Source organism: Orbicella faveolata, unplaced genomic scaffold (genome assembly GCF_042242905.1).
Source record: "Orbicella faveolata isolate gen_17 unplaced genomic scaffold, um_ofav_v1 contig_4, whole genome shotgun sequence".
NCBI lineage: Eukaryota > Metazoa > Cnidaria > Anthozoa > Scleractinia > Merulinidae > Orbicella > Orbicella faveolata.
The window spans coordinates 3,491,029-3,514,826 of NW_028301569.1; the positions used below are offsets into that span (position 1 = coordinate 3,491,029).

The 23,798-nt window shown below is 37.7% G+C and overlaps 1 protein-coding gene and 2 pseudogenes across 2 annotated transcripts; 1 reads left to right on the top strand and 2 right to left on the bottom strand.

The window, feature by feature from the left end:
- Nucleotides 1-2,876: 2,876 nt before the first annotated feature.
- LOC149101013 (trace amine-associated receptor 9-like) lies at nt 2,877-4,361 on the bottom strand (annotated as a pseudogene).
- Nucleotides 4,362-8,135: 3,774 nt separating this feature from the next.
- Nucleotides 8,136-10,082, bottom strand: LOC149101014 (melanocortin receptor 4-like; annotated as a pseudogene).
- Nucleotides 10,083-19,444: 9,362 nt separating this feature from the next.
- On the top strand, nt 19,445-23,724 carry LOC149101015 (melanocyte-stimulating hormone receptor-like). Of its 2 annotated transcripts, XM_089276202.1 has the most exons (3): nt 19,445-19,563; nt 19,745-19,799; nt 22,201-23,724. In XM_089276202.1, the coding sequence occupies exon 3, from the start codon at nt 22,320-22,322 to the stop codon at nt 23,241-23,243; it is 924 nt and encodes a 307-aa protein (XP_089132328.1). In that variant the 5' UTR covers nt 19,445-19,563; nt 19,745-19,799; nt 22,201-22,319; the 3' UTR covers nt 23,244-23,724. The 2 variants fall into 2 exon arrangements, with proteins under 2 accessions (XP_089132328.1, XP_089132329.1); XM_089276203.1 differs by lacking the exon at nt 19,445-19,563 and having other exon boundaries at nt 19,689-19,799.
- Nucleotides 23,725-23,798: the final 74 nt, after the last annotated feature.

The window sequence follows — 23,798 nt, forward strand, 5'->3', positions numbered from 1 at the left end:
TTTTCAATAGTTTCAAGTTTTAAAGTCAAGAAACCGTCAATGTCCTTCTTTTAGTCTTCTCAGGAATTTAATTACCCATTTACATCTAAACTTTCTTCCAAAACTTTGAAAAAACGATGAAAACGTCGCATTTCGTGGACGACCGACAGCTACTGCACTCTAATGGCTGATCGATAGTATACCAGTAGCTCAGGCAATCAGATTGCAGCATTTACATTAGCATACTACTAGTAGAATTCTACCAAACAGAATTAATGAACTTTATTTTCAGTTGAAACACCTTGAAAGTCAGTGCAGTCACTTTCAGGTGTAAAGTCTTCTCTGTAGATGACCCAGCTTTGGTTAAGATGATGCACTTGAGTGTCTTTTAAAATAATATTATGCATGCATTATTGACGTAACCATGCTTTCGTTGTGTTTCGTGCCACTATATGGTTTTATTCGGTTTGAGTGATATGAGTAATGTTGTCAGCCTTCCGCTTCAGCTGATAAAACTAAAATCTACCTTTATTACTCCGGATACGATCACAAAATAACAAAATAGCTGATCAAACACTATACGCCGCCTGTACAATGTTCTGCCTCACTCGCACTATTATTCCTGTTGTTAGGTACAGTTGTTTTATATACAAGAGGTGATGTCTTTATTTTATTTTTTTAATTCCCGCACTGTCTTTTTAACTTGTATAATTAACGCAATTTTGGAACGGGAGGCATTTCAACTATTCATAGCCTGATAATAAAACCTTTCATCTAGCGAGGATTCAAATACTCAAGTGTGTGGTTCAACAAAGGAAAGTTTTTCCTCTCCCGACTAGAAAATTCCTCATTTCGGAACCAAATTGATTTTTTTCTTTAACGCTGACTATTGCTACTGAAAATCTTGCGAGCTGCAGCTGTTGTTGTTTGTAGAAAAAGCACTCAAACTTTGACATTAATTTATTGGCAATACAACCTTTTTCGCATGGACCAGCCAATACTAAATGTGCTCAAAATGTTTATCTTTCATACTTGAGTAAACATATACAGCGTGTAATATTCAATTAGTTCGTACGCTTGGCAGATAAGAAACCTTTTTTTGCGGTGGCCTCAAAGATCACGCAACGGTCTTTGTAATAAGGTAAACACAAAATTTAAAGTTCGACTTTGCCTTCAGGGGGTAATTCACGTCATGTAGCCACCTGTTTTCTTGAAGGCAGTAATTTTGGTTGCAAACCCTGCCTTTATATGACCTTGCGCAGCCTGAACTTTTCTTAAGAGCTAGTAGAAAAACTAACTCCGCATGGCTTTGTTTGATCTTACCAAAGTGCCCTGGTAGTGTAAATTGCGCACGCGCTAATAGGGTAACTTCCACTATATATCGGGCGCACTTCCGGTTTCTTTAAATGGTAAAGGAAACGCGGTTTTCCATTAAATCCAGCCTTTTTCGACGAATTTCGATTAAAGCCAACGTTAGAAACATAGCTATGCATTCCTTTTCCGAAATCATGCTTTTTTCAGAAAATTACGAATTTTTCAATATTTTGAAATTCTCTCAAAATCTGACCTTTTAGAAATGAAACAAAATCTATGCACGGCGTAAAGAGGAGTAAAATTAAAATATTAAATCAATGAAAAAAATCCCGATAAAGCAATTTGCCTAGGAACATTTGCATTTTTTCTGTATTAGTCACATGACCACTGGCGTGGCCTGATGACGTCTTCACTAGTGTTACTGACCATGAAATAGTTACAACACATGAAATAGCTCTGAACTAACCAAAAATGATGAGGTTATATGAGAAAGAATTTTCCCTAACAACGGCTCGAAAAGATCAGTTAACGGGCCCTTAACCAGTGACCCAAAGTCAGTTCCGGAGTGAAATTTCTTTTTCTGAGCAATCTTTCTGGGAGAGAATTTAGCATAAAAGTACAGAAACTCTCAAGATTGGTGCTTGAGGCTATTCCAAGACCCGCAGCAGAGAAGAAGAATGTTTCCAAAAGCCCATTTTATCAACAAACAGAACTACTCTGCTAGATATTTCGGAAAGAACTGCTTATATTTCATCATATCAAGTGCATAAAAGTGATGTTCAGTGTCACATCACACCTTTTGTGGTCATGACGTCACAAAACACCTTTTTGTGAATAAGTTAGCTTGCAAAAGAACTTTTAAACCAATTTGCTGTCGACGTGTTGCCTAGGTAAAACAAATGTCGATAATATGACAATGTCCAATTAGACTCAATCCTGGCAAAACTATATGCGTGACATTGCATATTAATTAAGTATTTATTATGTTAAACTTTTTCTCACAGTTTATTTCTTATCTTTTTTAACTTGGAAATAGTGTCATGTCGACTCCGAAACGTCGTTCGCTTTTATCGCTCGTTTTTACTTGCTTCAAGTTTTTGTTTCAAGAAAATTGCAAAATTGGGAAAAAATGCCTTCTAAAATACCACTACCATGGAAACATAAGTCTCGGGTCACTGTGGAGATGGACTCTCACTTGAAAAGGTCGGGGATGCTCTTGGTCTCGCTCAGGTGTATAAATGAAGGATTCTCGTCTTAGTTGGGGTGTTCATTACGCAACCCCACTAGTTTTAGCAGTTAAAGTATGTTTTAGGGCGCACTCGAAAAAATAATAGCAAAAAACAGTTTTATTTGGGTTTTTAGGCTCGATTTCCATCGGTCTCTCAAGTTCGGTCTACTAGCTCCGACTTTTTTCCAGACCAGTGGCTGGTAATCGAGCTATTACGTTTAAAGTGGTATCTTTTGGGGTCTTTTAGGGGTAAAATAAAGCTTCAACACACAGAGATTGGTCACCTTTAATGGTTTAATTCAAATTTTCCGACGAACATCTCCAGCCTTTCCATAGAGGAATCCTCCCTTGCCGGTCTCGGGTCCCTCTCCCGGTTCTGAATAGGGTTAACCAAGTCATTGCTTTCCTACATACAAAACCAAAAACCTGTCGTTTGGTTACACGAGTTTCACGTTCAACATGACGGCTTCGTCCAGAAACAAGAAAACCGTCTGAGCGTGTCCATGACTGCTTGTCTTATTTCCTTTATCTTCCAGCAGTAGAGGAGTGGGTTTAAGGTCGAGTTTAGCATAAACAGAGACAGTGTTAGTTCCCATGCAAAATCAAGAAATTGCGTTTGTGATCCATTGAGGACAAAAATAGCCGCGATGCCATAGGGAAGATAACAGACAACTAATGTTATCTGTATCCACAATGCACTGGACACTGTCGTGCTCTATTGAGTTATATTTAGTGACATTCCTCTTCCGTTTGGTTGTCCTTGGTGAGCATACCCTTGCACTTGAGCTTGATGCCTGCGAAGCGTCGGATAGATTTTTGTGTAAGAGAAGATCGAGGTAACTATACATAGTACTGTCGCTGTGCATGTGATCGATAGCGTTATTCGCGCGTCGTAACTGGATGTCAGTGTAGTGGCGATGCTGAAAAACCAGCTAATAACAACATAACTCTGTACAGGTCTTAATGTCACCACCTGTCTGTATCTTAGCCCCAACAACAAGGCGAGAAGTCTGTCCGCACTTATTGCAGTTAGCGTTGACACAGATACTCCGCCAAGAATTATGCTTAATCTATCAAAGAGGATTGAAAGATAATACCAAAGTATGGAGTGTTCTGGAGACATTATATAAGCCACAAAAAGAGGCTGTGTAATGAGACCCACGCAGACATCGGTGCTTGCAAGACAACCTAACAAGAGCTTTGATGGTGGACGAAGAGATGACACCCTTTTAAGTGCAATAATGATCAAAATATTTCCAAGAAATGCAGTGATAGCCAAAGTGATGTTTACTGCTGAAATAAGTAGTTTTTGATATGATGCATAAGAACCGGTCGTGCAAAATAAGTCTTGGGTTGCCCTGCGGTTTCTATCTTCTGGTAAGTTCGCCATTTTGTTGTCCTTCTTCCAGCTGGTTAGTAGAGGTGTAAATGTTCCTTTAGCTTGTTATCCCAGAATTGTTTTTGAGTTCATAGCTTGCCAAGAAGACTTCTTTTTTCAACTTTCGCCTGTTTCCTTATCCAGGGGATCGTAACACGGGTCCAGTCCTTTTTAAACTCGTGGATACTTCAAGCGTAGAAACGTGTTTGTTGCGGGGACTCCGATATGTAAATGTGTCACTCACTCACTCACTCACTCACTCACTCAGGTGTAGACACTACTCGTAATTAGTCGGCCCGAACGAGAGCACCCGAGTCCGACGCCATGTTGGAATAGTAACCGCGCCCGACGCCATATTAGAATAGTAACCGAGCACGACGCCATACTAGAATAGTAACCGAGCCCGACGCCATATTGGAATAGTAACCCTGCAGTCAGTGCGAGCCTACCACTCAATGCGTGCATCGTGCCAGCCGGAATATTGATGATTTTGTAGCTTTTACACGACCATTAATATTAGGTGTTTCGCTAAACTGAAGTGGAGTTGACTTCGAATATTCGAATTAGTACTATGGCCAACTTGAAGGCTGAATTTCAGGGACATTTGAGTCGTCCAGGCGTTCAAAATGACCAGGAGATGTGCATTTGTTTGCTGGAAAGTGACCTCAAAAGCTAATGTGGTAAGCTTTGATGAGAATGTGTCTTATTCTTCGACCTTAATGAGTTTATATGAGCGAAACGAACAACTTTTAATGAGCGAAAGAGCTATTGAATACAAGACAAACATCGGCACCATTGTATAATATTGTAATTTCATTTTTATAATTTAGTAACATCTAAGCCTGAGGCCAGCCGAAATATTGTTTTAACTCTACGACGTTGTGTCAGCCTTGCAGTAGTGACGTATTAACGTTTTACTTTTCAAGTTTGGCTGATTAGATCAACGTTCAATCAAGCAGGACCTTCGTTCACCGATTTGCAGTTTAAACACTTAAGTTTTTCATGTTGAGTTGTCCATGTTCAACCGGCATCGAGTTAAGTTTAGATTAAAGTTGTGTTCTCTATACTTGTCTTGTTTATCTTACTCTAAGTGGGATGTGAAATGCACATAAACTTGGAAAGGAACCCCCAAATACTTGATTTTGATAAGCTTAAATGATTTTTACCCTGTCTTTTGTTTACACTTTTGCTTCCTGATTGAAAAGATAACAAAGGGAAAGAAACCCCCTGTGAGCTTGTCCCCAATTATTAGTTAATACTAAATACATTGACACTTAAATAAGGTTATTATTATTATTGTTGGAACACATATTTATAGTCGACAGATTTGTCGGATCAACACTAAAAATGCTTGCAAAAGAGTATTTTATTTTGATGTATTTTACGTGCAATATATATAGAGACAAGCGGTTTCACATTGGAAAAGAAGTGCTGTCTCATAAGAAACCTTACCTATAACCTTGAATGAAATGCAATGAAAAACGTTTGAATACATGCAAATTTTTCCAGCAGGCAGATCAACATCAAGATCTGGTTGTGAAGGATGGGGGGGGGGGGGGGGGGCAGGGGGGAGAGTACTCTATGATTTGTTGGGCAGGAGTGTCCTCTGTGACCCAAGAACCCTTAGCCTTTACAACTCCATGTTCTGTTGCAGTTTTGCCACCCTAGCTATTCTGGAAGTATGTCTTTGTAATATGTGTGCAAAAAAGCCAACGAAAAAAGCCTACACTTTGGAAGTTAAGTGCGACCTTGCATGGTACAAACCCGGCTTGTTTTAACAGCATTCAATAATATACCAGTAATTGCAATTTCACCAATGTGTTTCATCTCTAGATTACCTAATCCACGAGTTTGGCCATAGGTCTCCTTTGATTTCTGATGGGAGGAAAGTAGTAAACGGTAAGAAATTGATTTTGTTCTGAAAAACAGACCCTATGTAAACAAACTAATACCAACGGGTCTTTCTTTAAAGCAATAAAATGTGAACTTAATTCGTTTTGCCAAAGAACACCAAGACATAAATCATAAACTGCTGTGTTCTTACTAGCTATCTAAAGAGAGACAACGGCAATCGAAGCTCATATGGCCCCAAACGTATAAGCTCGATCGCGTATTTGAGACACCTGCTTTTTGGCATTAAACCTTTTTGGGCGTCGATTTTTTGACAGAAAGGTCAGCGCAAATAGCACGAGTTGCAGTCAAGGCGAAGATTTATTTTGCAATTAAGGGTAAGAAATGTTTTCTTGTAGCAGAAAGCTGCCGAAAAACCTAACATGTGGATCAAACAATGTGTAAACATCTCAAATGCAATCAAAATTAAATTAAAAACTTTTTTTCTGAAGCTAAGGTAAATGATATCTTCATGTATTATCTTTCAATCAGCAATCAGAAATATGATTGGGATTGTGACAAAAAAATGATTGCTTCAAGTTAAAAGTAAATTAAATCGATTTTAAGGCTCTTTTAAATTCAAAAACTAGTACAGGAAGTCGACATTCCTTGTTTATTGCCTGTGGGTTTCATTTTTTTTTTCTGTGATTAAATGAGCACTTCTCAAAACGTATGTATTTGATTGTAGCGGTTGTGGTAAGAACGACAAAGGTAATAAATTGATGTCAGTCATTTCTTTTGATTTAAGAGCAATATTTTATACTATATGCTGCCGAGCTTTGGGCTTTACTGTAAAAAACGCTACTGAATTCCGAATTCTGATCAGTGAGCAAATTACTACAACTACCCACGTTTCTCTTTTGCCTTGTTCTCGAGCATTTTCCCCATGTTTTTAATCAAGTTCGCACAACCCAGTTTTAAAAGTATAACCTCACACGACTAGCTACCCCGCCTGGTTTTGGGCACCAAACTTGCCTTAAACTCGTGTCATGAAATCAGCTGAAAAAAGGATCCGTTGTCATCAAGCACATAGGAAATTGCTTTTCGCAGGAATCAGCTGCCGGAAAACTCTGCGGCCAAATAGTAAAACGTCATCCTGAGATAAGTAAACGTTATTGATCACACCATGTAAACATGGTGATATTAAAATTAAACTAAATTTGAAAAGAGCTGAACCGACAAAAAGCAGAGCAAATTTCCATTTGCTTATTTTGACGTCTGATTCAAACTTACATTGTACATGTAATATGAAATCATATTCGATTTGTGTTTCATTCAAGTGCTTTTGTTGTTGCACTTCCATTGTACAAGGGAGGGGTTGGATTCCCTACCCCTCCCCTTACAGTTTTCGTACCGTTGCGCTCTTTTGAAAAGGTTTTACTTTGAATGGATAGCCTTTTATGTCGTTTACAAGATGATGCTAATATTTAAGAAATAAAAAAAACATGTACCGTGTTTCTATCGAGTTATAGAAACACAAGTGGAAGTTTGGGAGAACGGGAAATGCTGTAGGAACACGAGCCGTAGGCGAGTGTTTCCGCAGCTTTTTCGAGTTCTCCCAAACTTTCACGAGTGCTTCTATAACTCGATAGAAACACGGAGAACATGTTTCCTATTTCTTTTAGAAAACACCGCGACCAAAAAAAAAGAAAACAGCTTGTCAACTTTCATTATCAAAGATTAAATTCTCTCGTGCTAGTTCTATGTTTCCATCGAGTTTTAGAAACACGATTTTTAACCAATCAGCGCGCGTATTTTCTGAGTACTGTTTTCTAAAATGGGATACAAATGGAAATAGCTCTGATGAGGGGGAGCAGTGAAGTCGTTCAACATGGCCGATTATTTTAGATCTGTTACTTTTTCCAAAGTGCAGTTTTGGCTTGTCGAAAGGACAATAGCTATTCAATTCGACAGGATAGAAAACAAGACACAGAAAAAAAAAATAGGTGTTTTGTGCTTTCTCTTTTCAACTTTAAAACATTGATTCTGTCTTAGCTGATATCACCCCCTAAACCAAACCTTGCTTGTCGTTTAATATCTCTTCTATCTAGAAGTCGGTTATTATGGAATTTTATGGGCGGGTGCCCAGAAAAATTATCCCGGCAAAAGTAAAAAAAAAAAGAAAACACCCGATGTACATATGTAAGTTGTTCGGCGTTTGGGACAATTAATTTGAGAGCTAATTCAGCTTTTACCTTTTAAGCCTTCACCGCTTGCTTAACTTCTCTCACTTTCTAACAATACAGAAATGGATTCAGAGTTGAATTAATATAGTATAAAAACAACTGAGAGATTAAAGAGGGAACGATAGTTCTACATAGCTAGCTTCTAGCTTCTTTCCGTAATGCTAGTTTAAAATGGTAACGAGTGAATTCATCAGTTTTGAACTTTATCAAAAGTTGAACTTATCTTAAAAGTCTAAATATTGGGAAATCCAAGATGGCGGACTTCATGATGTCTTGGAACGTCATATGAAGTCTAAACCAATAAAAAGCATAAATATTGTTGGTACAGTTTACCTTATGTTAGCTCTCCTGATTATTTACGGTTTCGCAATTACTTATAAAAATATCGCTTTTGTTGCGTTATTACCTTTAATTTGTTATCAATCTATTACTATTTTTAGCCTTGCAACACACGCAATGGTCCACACGGGTATTACCCCGATACTTTTATATGGTATGTAGGTCGAGTAGTGAATACATTTCTGGTAAATGACTTGCTGTCATTAGTTAGGTGTCCCGACTAAAAGAGTTAACACACACGAACATTGATTGTGACTTCACTTGTGACTTGATCCACCCATCCACCCATCCCTAAACGTTTCTGACAAAAAAGGTTAATGAAATTGGTAACTTTCATCTTTCCAAATCTTCTGACAAATTGCAATTATATATGCTTGTATATTCAGTGCAAGCAAAGTTTTAGTTATTTGAAGAAGGCTGGGAGGCGAGTATTCCTCAGTTTTGATGGATATCTTGCTTTCATTGGACACATGATTCGGTCAAGGAACAGCACAAGCGTCTGACCGTTCCCATTACTGCTTGTCTTCAATGCCTTATCTTCAAGTAATACAGAAATGGGTTAAGAGTTGAATTCAAGAAAAGCAGAGTCAATGTCGAATCCCAGGCGAGGTCAAAAATCGGTGAACGTAATCCAGTATGAGCAAATATAGATACGATACCATATGGAATATAACAAGCCAGTAATGTCATTTGTACCCACAATGCACTGGACACTGTCTTTCTATACCGCGCTATATTTATCGAAGGTCCTCCTCTGTTTGGTTGTTGGTGAGCTTCTTCTTGTACTCTTGCTCGATGATGACTAATTGTAACATATATTTTGATGTAACAGAACGTTGAGGTAACTATGCATAATAACATATTTATGTAACTGAGGCGTATAGCGATATCGTGGTAAAAAACTAGTATTATTGCCAAAGCAAAGCTACTAAGCCAAAAAATGACCACTAGGGGCCGTACTCGCCTCAGAGTTACCACCTGTCTGTATCTTAAGCCCAACAACAGTGCAAGAAGTCTGTCCACACTTATTGCAGTCAGTGTTAACAAAGATACTCCGCAAAAAGTCACGGCTATTACATTACCTAGGCCTGCAGAATAATAACAATGTTTGGAATGCTCTTGGGACAATAGAAAGCTAGCGTAGAGAGGCTGGGCAATGAGGCCAACGCAGAGGTCGGTGACTGCAAGACAGGTTAAGAGAAGTCTTGATGGCGGATGAAAGAACCGCACCTTTTGAAAAGCAATAATCATCAGAACGTTGCCCAAAAACGCAGTCATAGATAGAAAGCCATTTATTACGGAAATGACTATCTTTTGATGTGCTCCATAAAGACCGGTCGTGCAGTTTAAATCCCGAATTCTTGTGTGGCTCCCATAATCAGTTAAGTTGGCCATTTTCGTGTTCTTTTCTATCTGTGGTTAGAATCGTTAATTTACGTTGTCATCTATTCGTCTATTCGTCTGTGCAGTTCAGCACTTAGCAAAGCATGTTCAACATGATAGAATGTTCTTTTAAGGCTTCAACTGATGATCACAAGTACTTGTTCAGTAATTGTTTCTGATGGTTGAAAAATATTAGTTTGTAAGGAAATTGCTTATAGTACACGTATAAAAATAAAACCTAATGTTCCATCTGTGGGTGTCACACGCAAAGGGATTAATTGCCACCGCAGACACACCCATGGTCTCATATCAGATTTCAATATAACAGCCTTGCATGTGACCATGATATTATTTTTCATCGCCAGTGTAGTTCTACTAGCAAGACGTGTGAATAGGCTATTTCTGAGCTACCCTGTGCCTTGGTTTCAAAACGGTTCCTCGTTTAAAACCTTTCATATGGAAAGGAGTTTGATTTACATGAAAATGAACCTGTAGGCGGAACACATTTTAATATACATTAATGGTTTAGCACGGAAACTCGTTTTGACACAGAGGCAAAAGCCAACTCGGAAATGGCCAATTTACACAAACCAGTACTGGCAAGCCTTTATATATGAAATCCCTTGCCCCGGAATCATTAAATGAAATGCAACTCCAAAGTTTTTGTGTGGAAGTTTGATTCGACGGTTAAATGCATATAAAGTTACAGCGAACAAGAGTACATCTTTCTTTCTTCCCATTCCCTACAAACAATGTAATTCATGATGTTTTACTGTTATATGTGAATACATGCGTGGGGAATGACAACTGAAGTTCGTTTATAGCCTCTTTACAAAGTTACCTCACAAAATTGCCACACATGCGTTTTCGCGTCGATCCTGATCTTACCTGAAATTTCGTTTCCTAATCATCTGAGTTTATGCCCCACTGACCTATGTCGTATAGTTACAAGAAAAATTTATTTTGTAGCTGTGAAAGATTGAGAAAAATTCATGCAGCTGTCAAAAACATCTGTCGTGTGTAAAACAAAAGTAAACATCATGCTCGAGATCAATAAATGTAAACATGGTGAAATCAAAATTAAAAAATGCAAACAGTTTGTCTCAAAACTGAGCATTGTCTAGCAGTCCTGTATGTTGATTCAAATAACATAAAAGAAGATTAAATGCCTTGACTGTGTGTAAAAGGTTTGAATAAAGCGTCAAACATGCAGTTTTTCATCCGATGCTAAAATTCGATTAACCCTATATTTTGTTCAATAAGTCTTTGAAATCAACTGTGACAGATCCAAGTCTTTTTGAATTCTGAACTTAGATTTTAATTAAATTTGATTGTTCTGGAAATTGACGTTCAATAAAAAAACTAGTTTTGCTATACAATTTCAACGTAATATGAAATATGAATTTGTCAAACGATATTTTGGTGGTGACAACATGAGTGAACGACGATAACATTGATATCAAGCATCTTCTGTTTTTTCCGTCTGTCTCCTGAGAATACTATGACAAAGTTTATGACTCATGCGTTAAGTAGAACACACGAACTGAAATGAACACGAACACTCTGTTTTGTTTGATTTTTCCCTCGCTCCCGAGAATAACAACCTCTTGAAATTTTCACTGGGTTCGTGCAATAATTCAGATGAAATTCTGGAAGGAGAATTTCCGTAATATCGACTCCGAATCCAGGAAAGTCCGCTAAAAGTCCGCGATCTGCTCTGTTGATAAGTAATAAGAGTCCACCAGAAAGATTTAAACTGAATGAAAATCATCACTTTACAGTTCATTCGAAATCTTGGTCTACTTATGTAATATCAATTTTGAAAACAAATGTAAAATTTTGCTAGAGTAAAATTCCTATTTGACTAATGTCGATAATGAAATGAGTGTAGCAGACAATTGGTTAAAACCGAGACCTTATTTCAATATCAGCATCTCTAAAACAAGTTTTAAAAAAATCGAAAACCTTGTTCTACCTTGGTCTTTCCTTGCTCGTTCTTTCATGTCCTAGTAGAATGAAATGGATTTGACCAATTTTAGTTACTGTAGTTTCGGTGCGTTATTAATATTTGAAAGCAAGAACCTCAAGCATCAATCGCTCTTCGTTGTCCCGCGCTTCAATCGCTTCTCTGAAGCGGACCTATTTCCGAGATGGCGACAAACTGATCTTCCATTTTGCAGATGGAAGAGGATCACTAACCTGGTCACGAAGCAAGAGACTACTACACAGCTACCGCAGTTAACGTTTTTGAACTGGAAGAAGAACGCTCAACACATGCGATGTCACGCTAAAATCGCTTTAATCAAACTGACAGAAATCGCCGCCAAAGTGTACCGCCGAACTTGTGATTGTGTTTTTTTCTCCTGGACAGTATGCAATTGCCAAGAGCTAAAGCAAAGAAATTTGAATAGAAGCTTGTTACATCAAGTCTCTTCTTTGTTACGTATTACGTTCAAAGAAGTCTTTCCGTTTGAGAAAACAAACTATAGGCCGTTGTGTGGGCATTGCAGTTAATACTTATTTAGGGCAGCCTTCTGGAAAACACGTAAAGCTCATTACGATGTGCATAGGGAATGTTGGAAAATCAAAGAGGAAGCTGAGCATTTGAAACATGAGACAAAGACACTTACAGTGTGATCTATGGTCTCAGGCGTGCGGTTTGTAGTGAAGGTTCAGGCGTGCGGTTTGTAGCCGGCGCGAAGAAAGAATGGATAAAAAGGCGAGGAGATTTCGTTCGACCCCACAAACCGAGAGCTAAGACCAGGCTAGATCATAATATGGGAAAAAAATCATTAAAATTAAGCATACTTTTCTGTCGCAGTTAAGCGGCTGAGAGGTCATTGCAAGGGATTTGGTTCATTTTAATTGCCCATTAGAGCAGTTGATTTATCGAATTGTCAACATTTAAGACTCTTTGAAAAGTATTCTATAAAATAAGAACCTGTGTCAAATGTTATACTTAAAAGGGGGGTCTAAATGGAAATCGTAGACTGACAGGTCCTTAAAAACGAGGGGTTGTAACATGCGAGTTTTACTGTATCAGGAAAGAATTACAAGTCCGCACCACTTGAAAAAAAAAAACTGGGAATAAACTACACCAAATAACTTTATATGATCACCCACAGTAAACCAAGCTTAAGTTACACAAAATGACTGCTTTCGATTGTAATATTTGGTAATTTCCAAGACCTAATTACTTGGGAAGCACCAACACTTCCTCGTCAAGTTTTTCACTGATTGTCTCACTTCCCGCATCTTCCAGCAGTACAAAAATGGTTAAACACACTCCAGTGAAAAGAGATTGACTCTTTATATACCATATGGAAGATAACAAACGAATAACCTCGGTTGCACCCACAATGCACTGGACACTGATTCTGTATAGCAGTGCGGTGATTGCGAAGCTTGAGATAAATTTTCGTGTAACCACGTAGGGGCCAAAGCACCCCGCAAATGCTTCATCAGTTCTTGGATATTTCACATTATTTCGCATTACTTAAAAAGTATTGACTCTTTCTACACCAAACTTGGCAGAGGAGCAGGAGACCTATTGCCAATTATATTTACGTGAAAAATGTCAGTAAATGTCAAAGTTGTGACGTCACAGTGATGACGTCGTGTTTCTTGCCACTTTTGAAGTTTTTAATATGCATATTTTTTGCAATGTGTTCGAAAGAGCACATCAAGAGGAGTTGAAACCTGAAAAATTTTTGTCCATATCACAAAAATTAAATGAAATATGGCATTTTTAAATATGAAAAATAACTCTGCAAAGTATGGAGTCCCCCCTTGAGAAAAATCCCCAAATTGGAGCCGTAATTTTGTTCCAGCAAATGCAGCTATGTTCCACATGTGATGTGCCAGATGACTAAAACCAAAATAAAGAAGAAAATCGGAATAAAAAATTATCCCTTTAGTGTTATTGCGTTAAAATAAATTTTGTCACGTCATAACCTGTGACGTCACCCGTTTTTTAACTGTTAATACTATCCTAACAAAGCCGAAAATCAAATTTCTAAAACCATACGATTTTTGACAACATCAAGCTTTCTATTTTTCTAGATTATTAGCCTTCCTAGAAAAAAACTGAAAAAAATAAACCAGAGAGACTAACTTAAGAAGGACAGTATGGTTAAGCAAATTCCGGGGGGGGGGGACAGCAAAAAAATATTTAATTTACCATATCTCAAAAAATAATCATCATAGCAAAAAGCGGTTTCCGGCATTTTACTCCTCAAGTCAAGGCCTTTCCAATGATATAATCTTTACATCAGATTTTACAAAAAATTATAGCACGTTTTGGTGACGTCCTCAATTATGACGTCATAATCTGACATTTTGTCACAACTTCCAAATTAAAATAAACTGGAGAACAAAGAAAGTTCATCTGCCAAACTTGGTTCAGAAATATATAAACCAAGCAAATATAGCCTTCATGAAACATTAGGGGGGTGGTTTGGCCCCTACGTGAACAGACTGTCGAGGTAATCACACACAGTTAAGTTAAAGTGCAGCTGAAAGAAATAGTAACACGTAACCTGTAGAGGTATGATGACAATCCAGTGGCTTTAGCGAAAAGCCAAGAGGTACCAATAAAAACGCGTACGCGTACCAATAAAAACGCAAAGTCACGACATTTGTGAACCTTGAAAAATGAACTTTGCTTTAAAGCATGCTGCTCACGTTAAGGTGTCAGGTGCGGGAAAATTAGTACAACAACAATTTGTGGAACTAATGGCTTTAGGCTGTACTTATCGGAAGAAAATTCATATTGTTTAAACGGTATAGTCTTTGAACATTCCTTCTTTTAGCTGGGTTTAATTCGATTCATTCAAGTCAATAAAGTTTGAAATTAGAAGCAGATATATCTATTTACAATTTTCGTTTATTCTTTTTTTGCGTTCTAGTTATGGTCATTAAGAGCAGAATTCCAATTTCCATCAAATTTAAGGCACACTATTCTTTCTGCCTTGATAGGATTTCCTCCCTATTTTCCTGTCCACTAGGCATTCGGCACTTCATGTTATATTTACTAGACCACTAATGTATACATCTCTTATACTCATCTCAATATTCTTTGAAATGGGTGGAACTGATTCATTTGAAACAAAACCTTTGCCAATTTTCTTCATATTGGGACCATTTTAACAAATTCAAGAAAGGCAATTACAAACAAACGATAACGGACCTCTTAGAATCTATCACTATTATGGCCTGTTTAGTCATGCAGAGTCATGATTATAGACTGAACAGTAAACGACGATACCGACAACCAGTTCCTTTTTCAACACAATAATGCACTGGGGCGAATATATTAAAACAGAAGATAAACGACCACTTAGTGTCTATTTACGCTGAAGAGACAAACAGCTGAAGCATATCGTTTTATCATCGGGATCTCAATATTTGCTATTGAGTCTCTGTTGAGTCTTCTCCCGGGATTCTTATTTTTGAGATCGGCAGAAATGATTCCCCGAGGTAGTTGTTGGGGACGGTATTCAAAGAGTATTTAGTTTACTGGAAAAGCTAAAAAGTGACACGGAAATGCCAGAGAATAGGAGGCAACGTATTCCTCTGATCGCATCTTTTGATCATAGGAATCGAACCCCAAAGACGATGAGTCGGAATGTCACCGAAAGCGTGGATGAAATACATGAAATTAATTTTACTTCTCTTTTCTTTTATTCCCACGCGCACAGAAATGGCTTCCCGTTCAAATGGCATTGGCTTGTTATATCCAAATACATTGGGTTCTTAGCCACATATTATCTCTAGATCTAGAGCTCGACCTGTTGATTTCGCTTTGTCTCCAGCATGTTTTTGCTTTTTGTTAAATCAAATTTTGAAATCACTGGTTATCCTTGCAATCTGATTGGCTCTCGGCGGTGCGATTTATTCGCGAATCACTATTTTTCTCCAAATCGCATCTTTTTCTCAGCCAATGACAAAGGGACAGATTTCAAGGTTAGTTTAAGTTTAAAGTAACCAATAAAATTTCTGGAAAACGAAAGACAAAAAGCCATTGTGTGGCGAATTTTTCAACTATTATTGCCAAAACTTTAAACTTAATGTTGTTGTTGTGGTTTTCAAATTTACAGTTTCTGAATGACGATTATGAGCTGGTTCAGGCTGGCGACTTACTTGAAGGGAAGTTCCCAACTTTCAGTGTCCATTTTGATGATTTTTTCCGAGTCAACACCTTCTCAAAATCCGTATGATACCGAGTCCAACAAGATATAAACAAGTGAAAACCACACAGCAACAAATGCAGAGCCATGTCAAGAAGATAGATGTTTCCAGGTCTTCGGTAGGTTCAACCGAAATAATACAAGCGCTCAAATCTGTCGCTGTGAATAAACATGTATAGTCAAAATACGCTTTGCTCCACAAAACAGTGAATGAACGAACGTCTTCCGAAGCTGGTGCCAGTCCCGCCATCTTGAAAATATCTTGAAACAAATGGCACCGCAAGAGCTTGACAAGATCCTGAGTATTAAGTTCTATGCTGAGGTCACAAAAAGAAATGGAGATGGTAACGAGCTCGAATCCCTTAAAATCATGCAGAGTGCCACTGAACAGTATTTAAAAGAGAAGAACTATCCACTGGGAACCGTGCACTCGAGGGAGTTTCACAACTCAAAAGAAATCCATCGCAGAACTACACAGGTTGCAAAGTCAACGAGAAGCCTCAGCCTCAACCACAGAAGGAAGGGAGGCCTTCCATCATTGATTCAGGAGACGAGAATTGAATTTTATGAATGAAGTAGACTGTTTTCGTCCTGAGAACTGCTTGTTCCCTTGTTATGCTCGAATCAGTTTTCAGTCACATGACATCGTTTTGCATAATAAATGAGATGTAAAGGCGTTTCCGGCTCCGCTATTTTTAACAAACCGGTAACTGGAACAATACACCAAAAATCTAAAACTTAAGGCAATAGCATTTTGCGATTTCAACTGAAATGGATCTAATAAAGTGGCAATTGAACTGAGTGGAGTGCAATTTTGGTCTGAAATCGCACTTGTGATTTCAAATCGAACTCGCGCTGCGCACTCGTTCGATTTTGAAATCAAGCGTATGATTTTAGATCAAATTGCACTCAATCCACTCAGCTCAATTACCATTATTTATCAAACTTATCGCTGACCACGATTATTTACTGCTGTAGTATCAATTAAGAATGTAAGAAAAACAGTGTACGATACGATCAGGCAGCTTGGGTGTTTGACGAGTAGAATGTGTCTTGGAAAGTAAAACACTTTGTTAACAACATGTAATTAATTCTGAAGAGCGGCATTATTCGATAGAATAGGGAATAACCTTGGTACACCTCTAACAACATAGTGACTACAAGTAAAGTATATAGAGTTCTGCTAAAGAAAAGATATGAAGCTACTTTCCCGCAATATAGTACATTACTGTCTTTTTTTGTAATAAGTATTTCTTTACACTTCTTCTAAGAACAATTTTTGTAATGTCGTATTGAACTGTGGGATTCAAAAGAAAGATAACAATTAAGGAACACGCTACTAACTCTGTACTTTACTTTACTGAATAGACACATCGCTTCCTAGCCTGATAATTTAACCTGGGATCCCATTTAGCATACGTCGAAAAGAGAAAACAACTTATGCTTTGTTTCAGAAACAAAGAGCAACTTAGCTGAGCTGGGTTTACTGTTTCTAGTTTGGATCTCCACTCTCGGTCTACAATCGCATAGTCACAAAGTTTTGCTTTACTCTGCCTCTGAACACCTGCTGTGTCACTTGATCATAAGTGTACCGCCAGTTTTGGGTGAATTATGGGTTTGTGCGTCACACCAACGCAAATAAACCTTTATCTTCAGCTTGTTACGTACAATAAGTTGTGAATTTTCTAAGAAAAGCCCAGCTGAGATGTGTATTGTTCATATTTCAGTCTACGATGATTAGTCATTTAATCAGATATAATGATGGATGATAATGTGTCTCTAAGTGGCCCATTATCTTCTGTTGGAATATATTCCTCTTACATGAACAAGGTATCTATATCGTCGATTACTGGTCAGTGTGTGATCATGACTCTGCATGGCTTTGCATGAATAATCGATATCAGTAGTCACGATAGATTCTCAGAGGTCCATCAGAGTCGTTCTTGTGCTATCGAATTTGTTAAAACGACCAAAAGGATTCGTTAAGGATATTGAGATGAGCAAGTGAATTATGCATTTGTGGTCCTGCAATTAAGTGTGGAATGCACTAGGGCCGAAACATGTCAAAGCAGAAGGTACTAGATGCCTTGATTTTGATGGAAATTGCAATTCTGCTCTTAATGGCCTTAGCTAGAAGACAAATGAGGGGAAAAAATGAAAAAAAAAATTCAATTTACCTAAAGCTTGTAATTGAACTTAACTTTGGAGGGCTTATCAAACAAAGAAAGTTTTCTTTTTATCACCACATCTTGAGTTATGAAATTATAATGAATTATTTTTCCTCAGCTTTGCTGCAAAACAAAGTACAACGACAACAAAACGCATTTATACTTGAGGTAGCTTGATCAAGGTGGAAAAAGTTTGTAGTGCCTGAAGTTTGAGCTTGAATGAAATTATGTATCCGAATGGAAGTAGCGTTCTTCATATGTTTTTCTGATTCAATTAAATTTGAAATGTCTATTGACTTGAATGAATGACTGAGGTAAAAGAGGAAAAAAAGTTTATAAAGAATAGTTCGGACGCCAATGACCGACTGGAAATAACTGTTGATGTTTATTTTTTTAATCTTTTTTTCTTTCTTTTTTCTTTCTTTCTTTTTTTTTTTTTCATGTTATTAAATTCGAAATATCTATTCACTTAAATGAATGGGGTAAAAGTGGAAAGATCTCAAACGAAAATACCAATGACAAATAAACATAGAAAGAACTAATTAGCCTCCTCACAACAACACATTAAAAGAACAAAACAAAGGATTATAGTTAAATAACACTGCTTTGAAGCAAACTCTGTAAAGTCATATCACCATTTACTGCATGATAAATAGAAAAAAGGATGCGTTGACGCTTCTTAGCAGAAATGAATTATCAACCTGACAATGATGATATTGATCTAAAATCGCACCAGATAGATCCACGGAAATGTCGAACATTTCAACCTAAAGTAATCAGGTCCAGCAAGGGCCGGGAGTTGGATTTCCTGTTTTAGAAGCTTAAACGCTCTTTGTTCGTAGCTTTTATCAGAAACTCGGGACCTTGACACTGAATACATCTTTTAAGTAATCAAAAAAGACATAGGGGGAATGTTTTCCGTTCTTAAGAAATGCCGAGGAAAACTGGACTGCCTTATTCAAGAAATGCTATTTATTCGTGAACGGAAACCGAAGTAAAAAACGTAGTCAGACTCAATACGTGCAAGAGCATTTATTTAAACATATACCGCACGCACTGTCACGTCAAACATCATTGACAACGAAACACTTATTGTTGTAATGTACTCTATCCATTCACCTTTATTTGTATTTAATTTCGAAACTACAGCTTACACCTGTACTTGATAATGGAGTCACGGAAAGATGACTTCGAAACGACGTAGTTTTAGTCCTTGAATATTCATTATCAAATGTATTTCGAAATGTTCTGTTATCAAAATAGAGATATTGGTCAACATATTTGTTCAATTTTTTTGTTCACGGAAATAGAATTTCAAATTTGGCAATTAATCACACTTTAAGGTGACCGGAATCAACGTGTATAAATTGCAAGGCTTTCACAAACTGAAGCGTAGTCATAAGCAGCAGTTGTGAAGAGTTCATCAAAGTTGAGAAGACTGCATTTGCAGTGCTGAAAGCGGCCTCCAGAAGATCAGATAACTTTATCTAATTCGATCGCTTACATGTAGGTATGTAATTGAAAGAAAAGCAAATGAAAATGTAGGAAATTATAGACTGTTATTGTGGCCTACATCCTGAATCTGTTGGTAAGACTTATATATCAATGTTTCAGTTCTTCTACATGATTTTTTTTTTTGAAAAATATATTTAGTATGCTTTATTCTTCCTATTCTTAAAATTATTCCACAGCAGCTTGCAAGCTCAGTTAAAAAGCTTTGTTACATAACTGGATCAAGAAGAAAAGGTAACTACAGTACATGAATAATGCATGGCAACTCACTAAAAGATTACATCTTCTGATATAATATAATACTGGACGACCTAGAGTCACTGAAAACGTGTAGCAGAAGCAAAATTATTTAGGCAAACATGAAGTTTGGGAAGAGAATGTTTTGCATCTTAATCCTAAGGTTACCGTAGACCTTCAGGAGAGTCTCTGACGAAATCTTTCGTACTCGCGTCGCTTTTGAAAAGAAGTGTGAAAAGAATATATCACTGTAAAGCCAATCAGATGTAGAATGAGAAAAAAAAAGAAAAAAAGATTTTTGAAGATTTCATTTATTGATTAGCGCACGCAAGAGTTACCTGGATACGATGTACAAGCTGCGTCATGCCAATCTGCGGATGACCGACTACAAAAAGTGCGTGAGGCTTTTTCGATTTTCCTTTTGGTTAATGAAAAATATCTATATTGGATTAGATGAATATAATATTAGTTAACCGATCTTCGTGACATGAGAAGGCCTTAGAGAGGCCTGAAAAATCAAAAAACCCACACACTTTGGTGCATTGATAATCGAAGAACATTTTGGCCAACCTTGTTAAAAATCTACCCGAGTCTACATAAAACCAATTGAAAGGCTGACCGGACGGCTGAAAAGGGTAAATTTAATGCCCAATATTTCGGTTAGACAGGACTAACCTTCTTCAGGGCCGGGGCTACACTGAAGCTAAGTAGATATGGATAAAACAGACACAAAAGTTGAGATGATACTACAGGAAATATGTGACATGGTTCGTTGACAAAAAATAGGGAAAAAGGAAACGTGCACTAAAGCGAATGCATAAAAAATAAATAGATTAAATTTCGTCCGACCTGTTTAACCCAGAAGGTTTAAGGGTCTTGCTCTTGGAGATAAAAATACTTCTCTTGCCTCGCGAATAGCGTCAGTTTCATTTTTTTTTTTTCAGTCCCTATTTGAGTTGATGATTTCGAAAGGAACGAATTCTATGTTGTGCATACAGTGGGCAGGAAGGGTAAAGTGATCTGTAACGGCGGTGGGTTGGTCAATGTGTCGTTGTGTGATGGCTTTTTCGATTGCGCGTCTGTGCTCACCAAATCTGTCGCTGAAACGACGTTTAGTCTCGCCTATGTACTGAGCATTGCATTTGTTGCCCTGTATCATATAGACGAGATTAGAAGAAGAGCAGGAGATGTGATTTTGTATACGTCTTTGTTCGTTGGTAGAGAAAAAAGTATGAGACGTAGTTCCCTCTGTAAAATCTGTATACCCTATTAATTCGCTTGAGGCAAAAAAGTGGAGGATCCGACTACGAAACTAGCAACCAAAATCGATCAACCACCCATCCGAAACAAAACTTGGAAACTGCTATAAACTTACTAAGGTGAGTTTTTACTGGAGTACCATACTTACAACCTTTTTGGAGGCCACAGGTTGGTCGAAGAATGAGCCTTTGAATTGTTGCTGGTGGTGAGTTCCTTCTTAAGTTGTTGCTTTCATGGAACGATCCTTCGTCTTTCCTCGTTTTCTTCGGCACGAGTTTCTTACCAGCTGTTATCCAAATTGTCTTCTGTCTTAATAATGAACTCAGAGCAATCTCTTTTTGCAGACATCTTCTCCATAATTAACTGATCTTTCTTTTAAACGAAAAAGCAGTTGTAATTCTTTCAATGTGAACAATGTAATTGAAATTCCAATGTGTATTTATTGACGGAAAATCCACAAGGGGTCTCATATTTTTAAATTTGGATTATAACACCATGAGCTAATTATTAAATCTTCTCCAAAATTGATTTCTTTTTTCTAGATTTCTCGCGATCATTTAACAATTTAAAGTAATCTTTTACCAGACTTTAAATCAATCTTTTAGCTATGCAATGAGCGAAGGAAAAAAAAATACAACATTTGTCCCCTGAATGTCGACGTCTACAGTAATCTTTACCGGGAAACAACTGTAGTAATTTCTCAGTAAACTTCTTCTCCAACGAAAATGACTCAGACAAGCAAACTACTTCAAATCAGATTCTGCCGTTCTGAGAGATTCTCACTGATCAATTTTTCGGATGAAAATTGCAAAGGCAGCCGATGACGGAAAGCTCAGCGGATTTATAGAAACTAAATAGTTCAAGAATAGTTTATGGCTTGTATAGTAAAATTATTCGCCTTTTTTTCAACACTAGCATATTGCTGTATGTGAGTCCACGCTCTATCACAGAGAAGTGAGGTGTAAGTAAGATGCAAATGTCCGAGCCGGACATTTGTATCTCACTTGCAAATGTTACAATGACATATCTGCATCTTACAATCAGATGCCGTTGTTAACACCAAAGGCATCTCATTGTTAGTTGTCTAGGAGAGATATTTCTGTAGTTAACTAAAAAGTATGTACGTTCTCTTTTTCAGGAAATCAGAAGAAACTGTGTCGTCTGATGTAGGAGTCCTCACCTGACGCAAGAATTCTCGCCCCGGAAATGAGAGAATTTTGTTAACACAGAGAGGAGGAAATCTTATGGAGACAAAACATGATGAATTCTACTGAAATTGGAAAATGCACCATAATTCAAGAGCTCTGTTGCTTGGCAAGCCTTAAGGAGCCACATCGAACAATTACTTCAGCATTAAATATTCTCCTTTCCACCATTGCTTTAATGGGGAATGTTCTGATTTTTGTTGCCCTTCAAAAGGTCTCTTCCCTTCATCCGCCATCAAAACTTCTGTTAGGTTGCCTGGCGACCACTGATCTCTGCGTGGGCCTAATTTCACAGCCTCTCTTTGTAACCTTTATTTTGGCACCAGAACATTCCAAACTTTGCTACTATACTAGCATATCTTCAAATACATTAGGGTACATTTTCTGTGGGGTGTCATTTCTAATAATAACGGCAATAAGTGTAGATAGGCTTCTCGCCCTGATGTTGGGGTTAAGATACAGGCAAGTGGTAACTTTGAGGCGAGTATTGGTCCTAGTATTCTTATTTTGGATTTTTACCACTGTCTTTTCAGTCACAGTGCTCTACGAGCGTCGCATGGCTGAAATGATTCTTTCCGTAATAATGCCATCATGTCTATTAACCTCCATATTTTGCTACTCGAAGATTTATCTTACCCTTCACCGTCGCCAAGCTCAGGTCAAGATTAGTACGTCCCAAGGACAACCAAATGAAGCACGAATTCCACTGAATATAGTACGATACAGAAAGACCGTCTCCAGTGCTTTGTGGATACAAATGACTCTACTTGCCTGTTATCTGCCTCTTGGTATTGTAACAGGTTTACGTGGCGTGCTTGGATCACACTCGCCATCTTTTCACCAAGCTCATGCTGTAGCGATTACCCTTCTTTTGTTGAACTCCACTTTGAATCCATTCCTGTACTGTTGGAAAATAAGAGACGTCAGGCGAGGAGTGAAGGACACCATCAAGAAGTTGAACTGTTTCACGGGTTAGCTTTCTTGATCGCTGATTACCATCAAGACTCATTTATCTGTCAAGCAAACACTTCATACGGGTCGGAACAAGCATTTTTCTGACTGACACCAAAAATGCTCTAAATACAGCTATCAGTTACAGGTTAACCCTGGAGGTAGAAATCGAGACAAAAGAGAAAAGTCAATAAACACTTTTCAGAATAGCATAACTTAACCAGAAAAGGGTGGGAGGGGGGTAATCTAACCCCTCTAACTGCGGTCCGGGTGAGGGTATGAGTTAGCATGTACCTACGAGAGTAAACCCCTTGCCTACGCTTATTTTAAACTTTTCTGACTCAAAGAACATTCAAAATATAGTGGTTAAGCTTTTCTTACTCTTTTTAAAAAGTAGCGGAAAACGTTCTACGAGATCTTGGAATTGCCCAGAAATTGTACCATGTAAATGTTAAGTTTATTATATGCAACTAAAATACAGTTATCATCGGTGCTTTTTCTCCAAACATTTATTTAGAATTCCGGCTTTATATATTTATACATGAACAAGCACTTATCCTTGAAAATTGTTCTCTTTCGC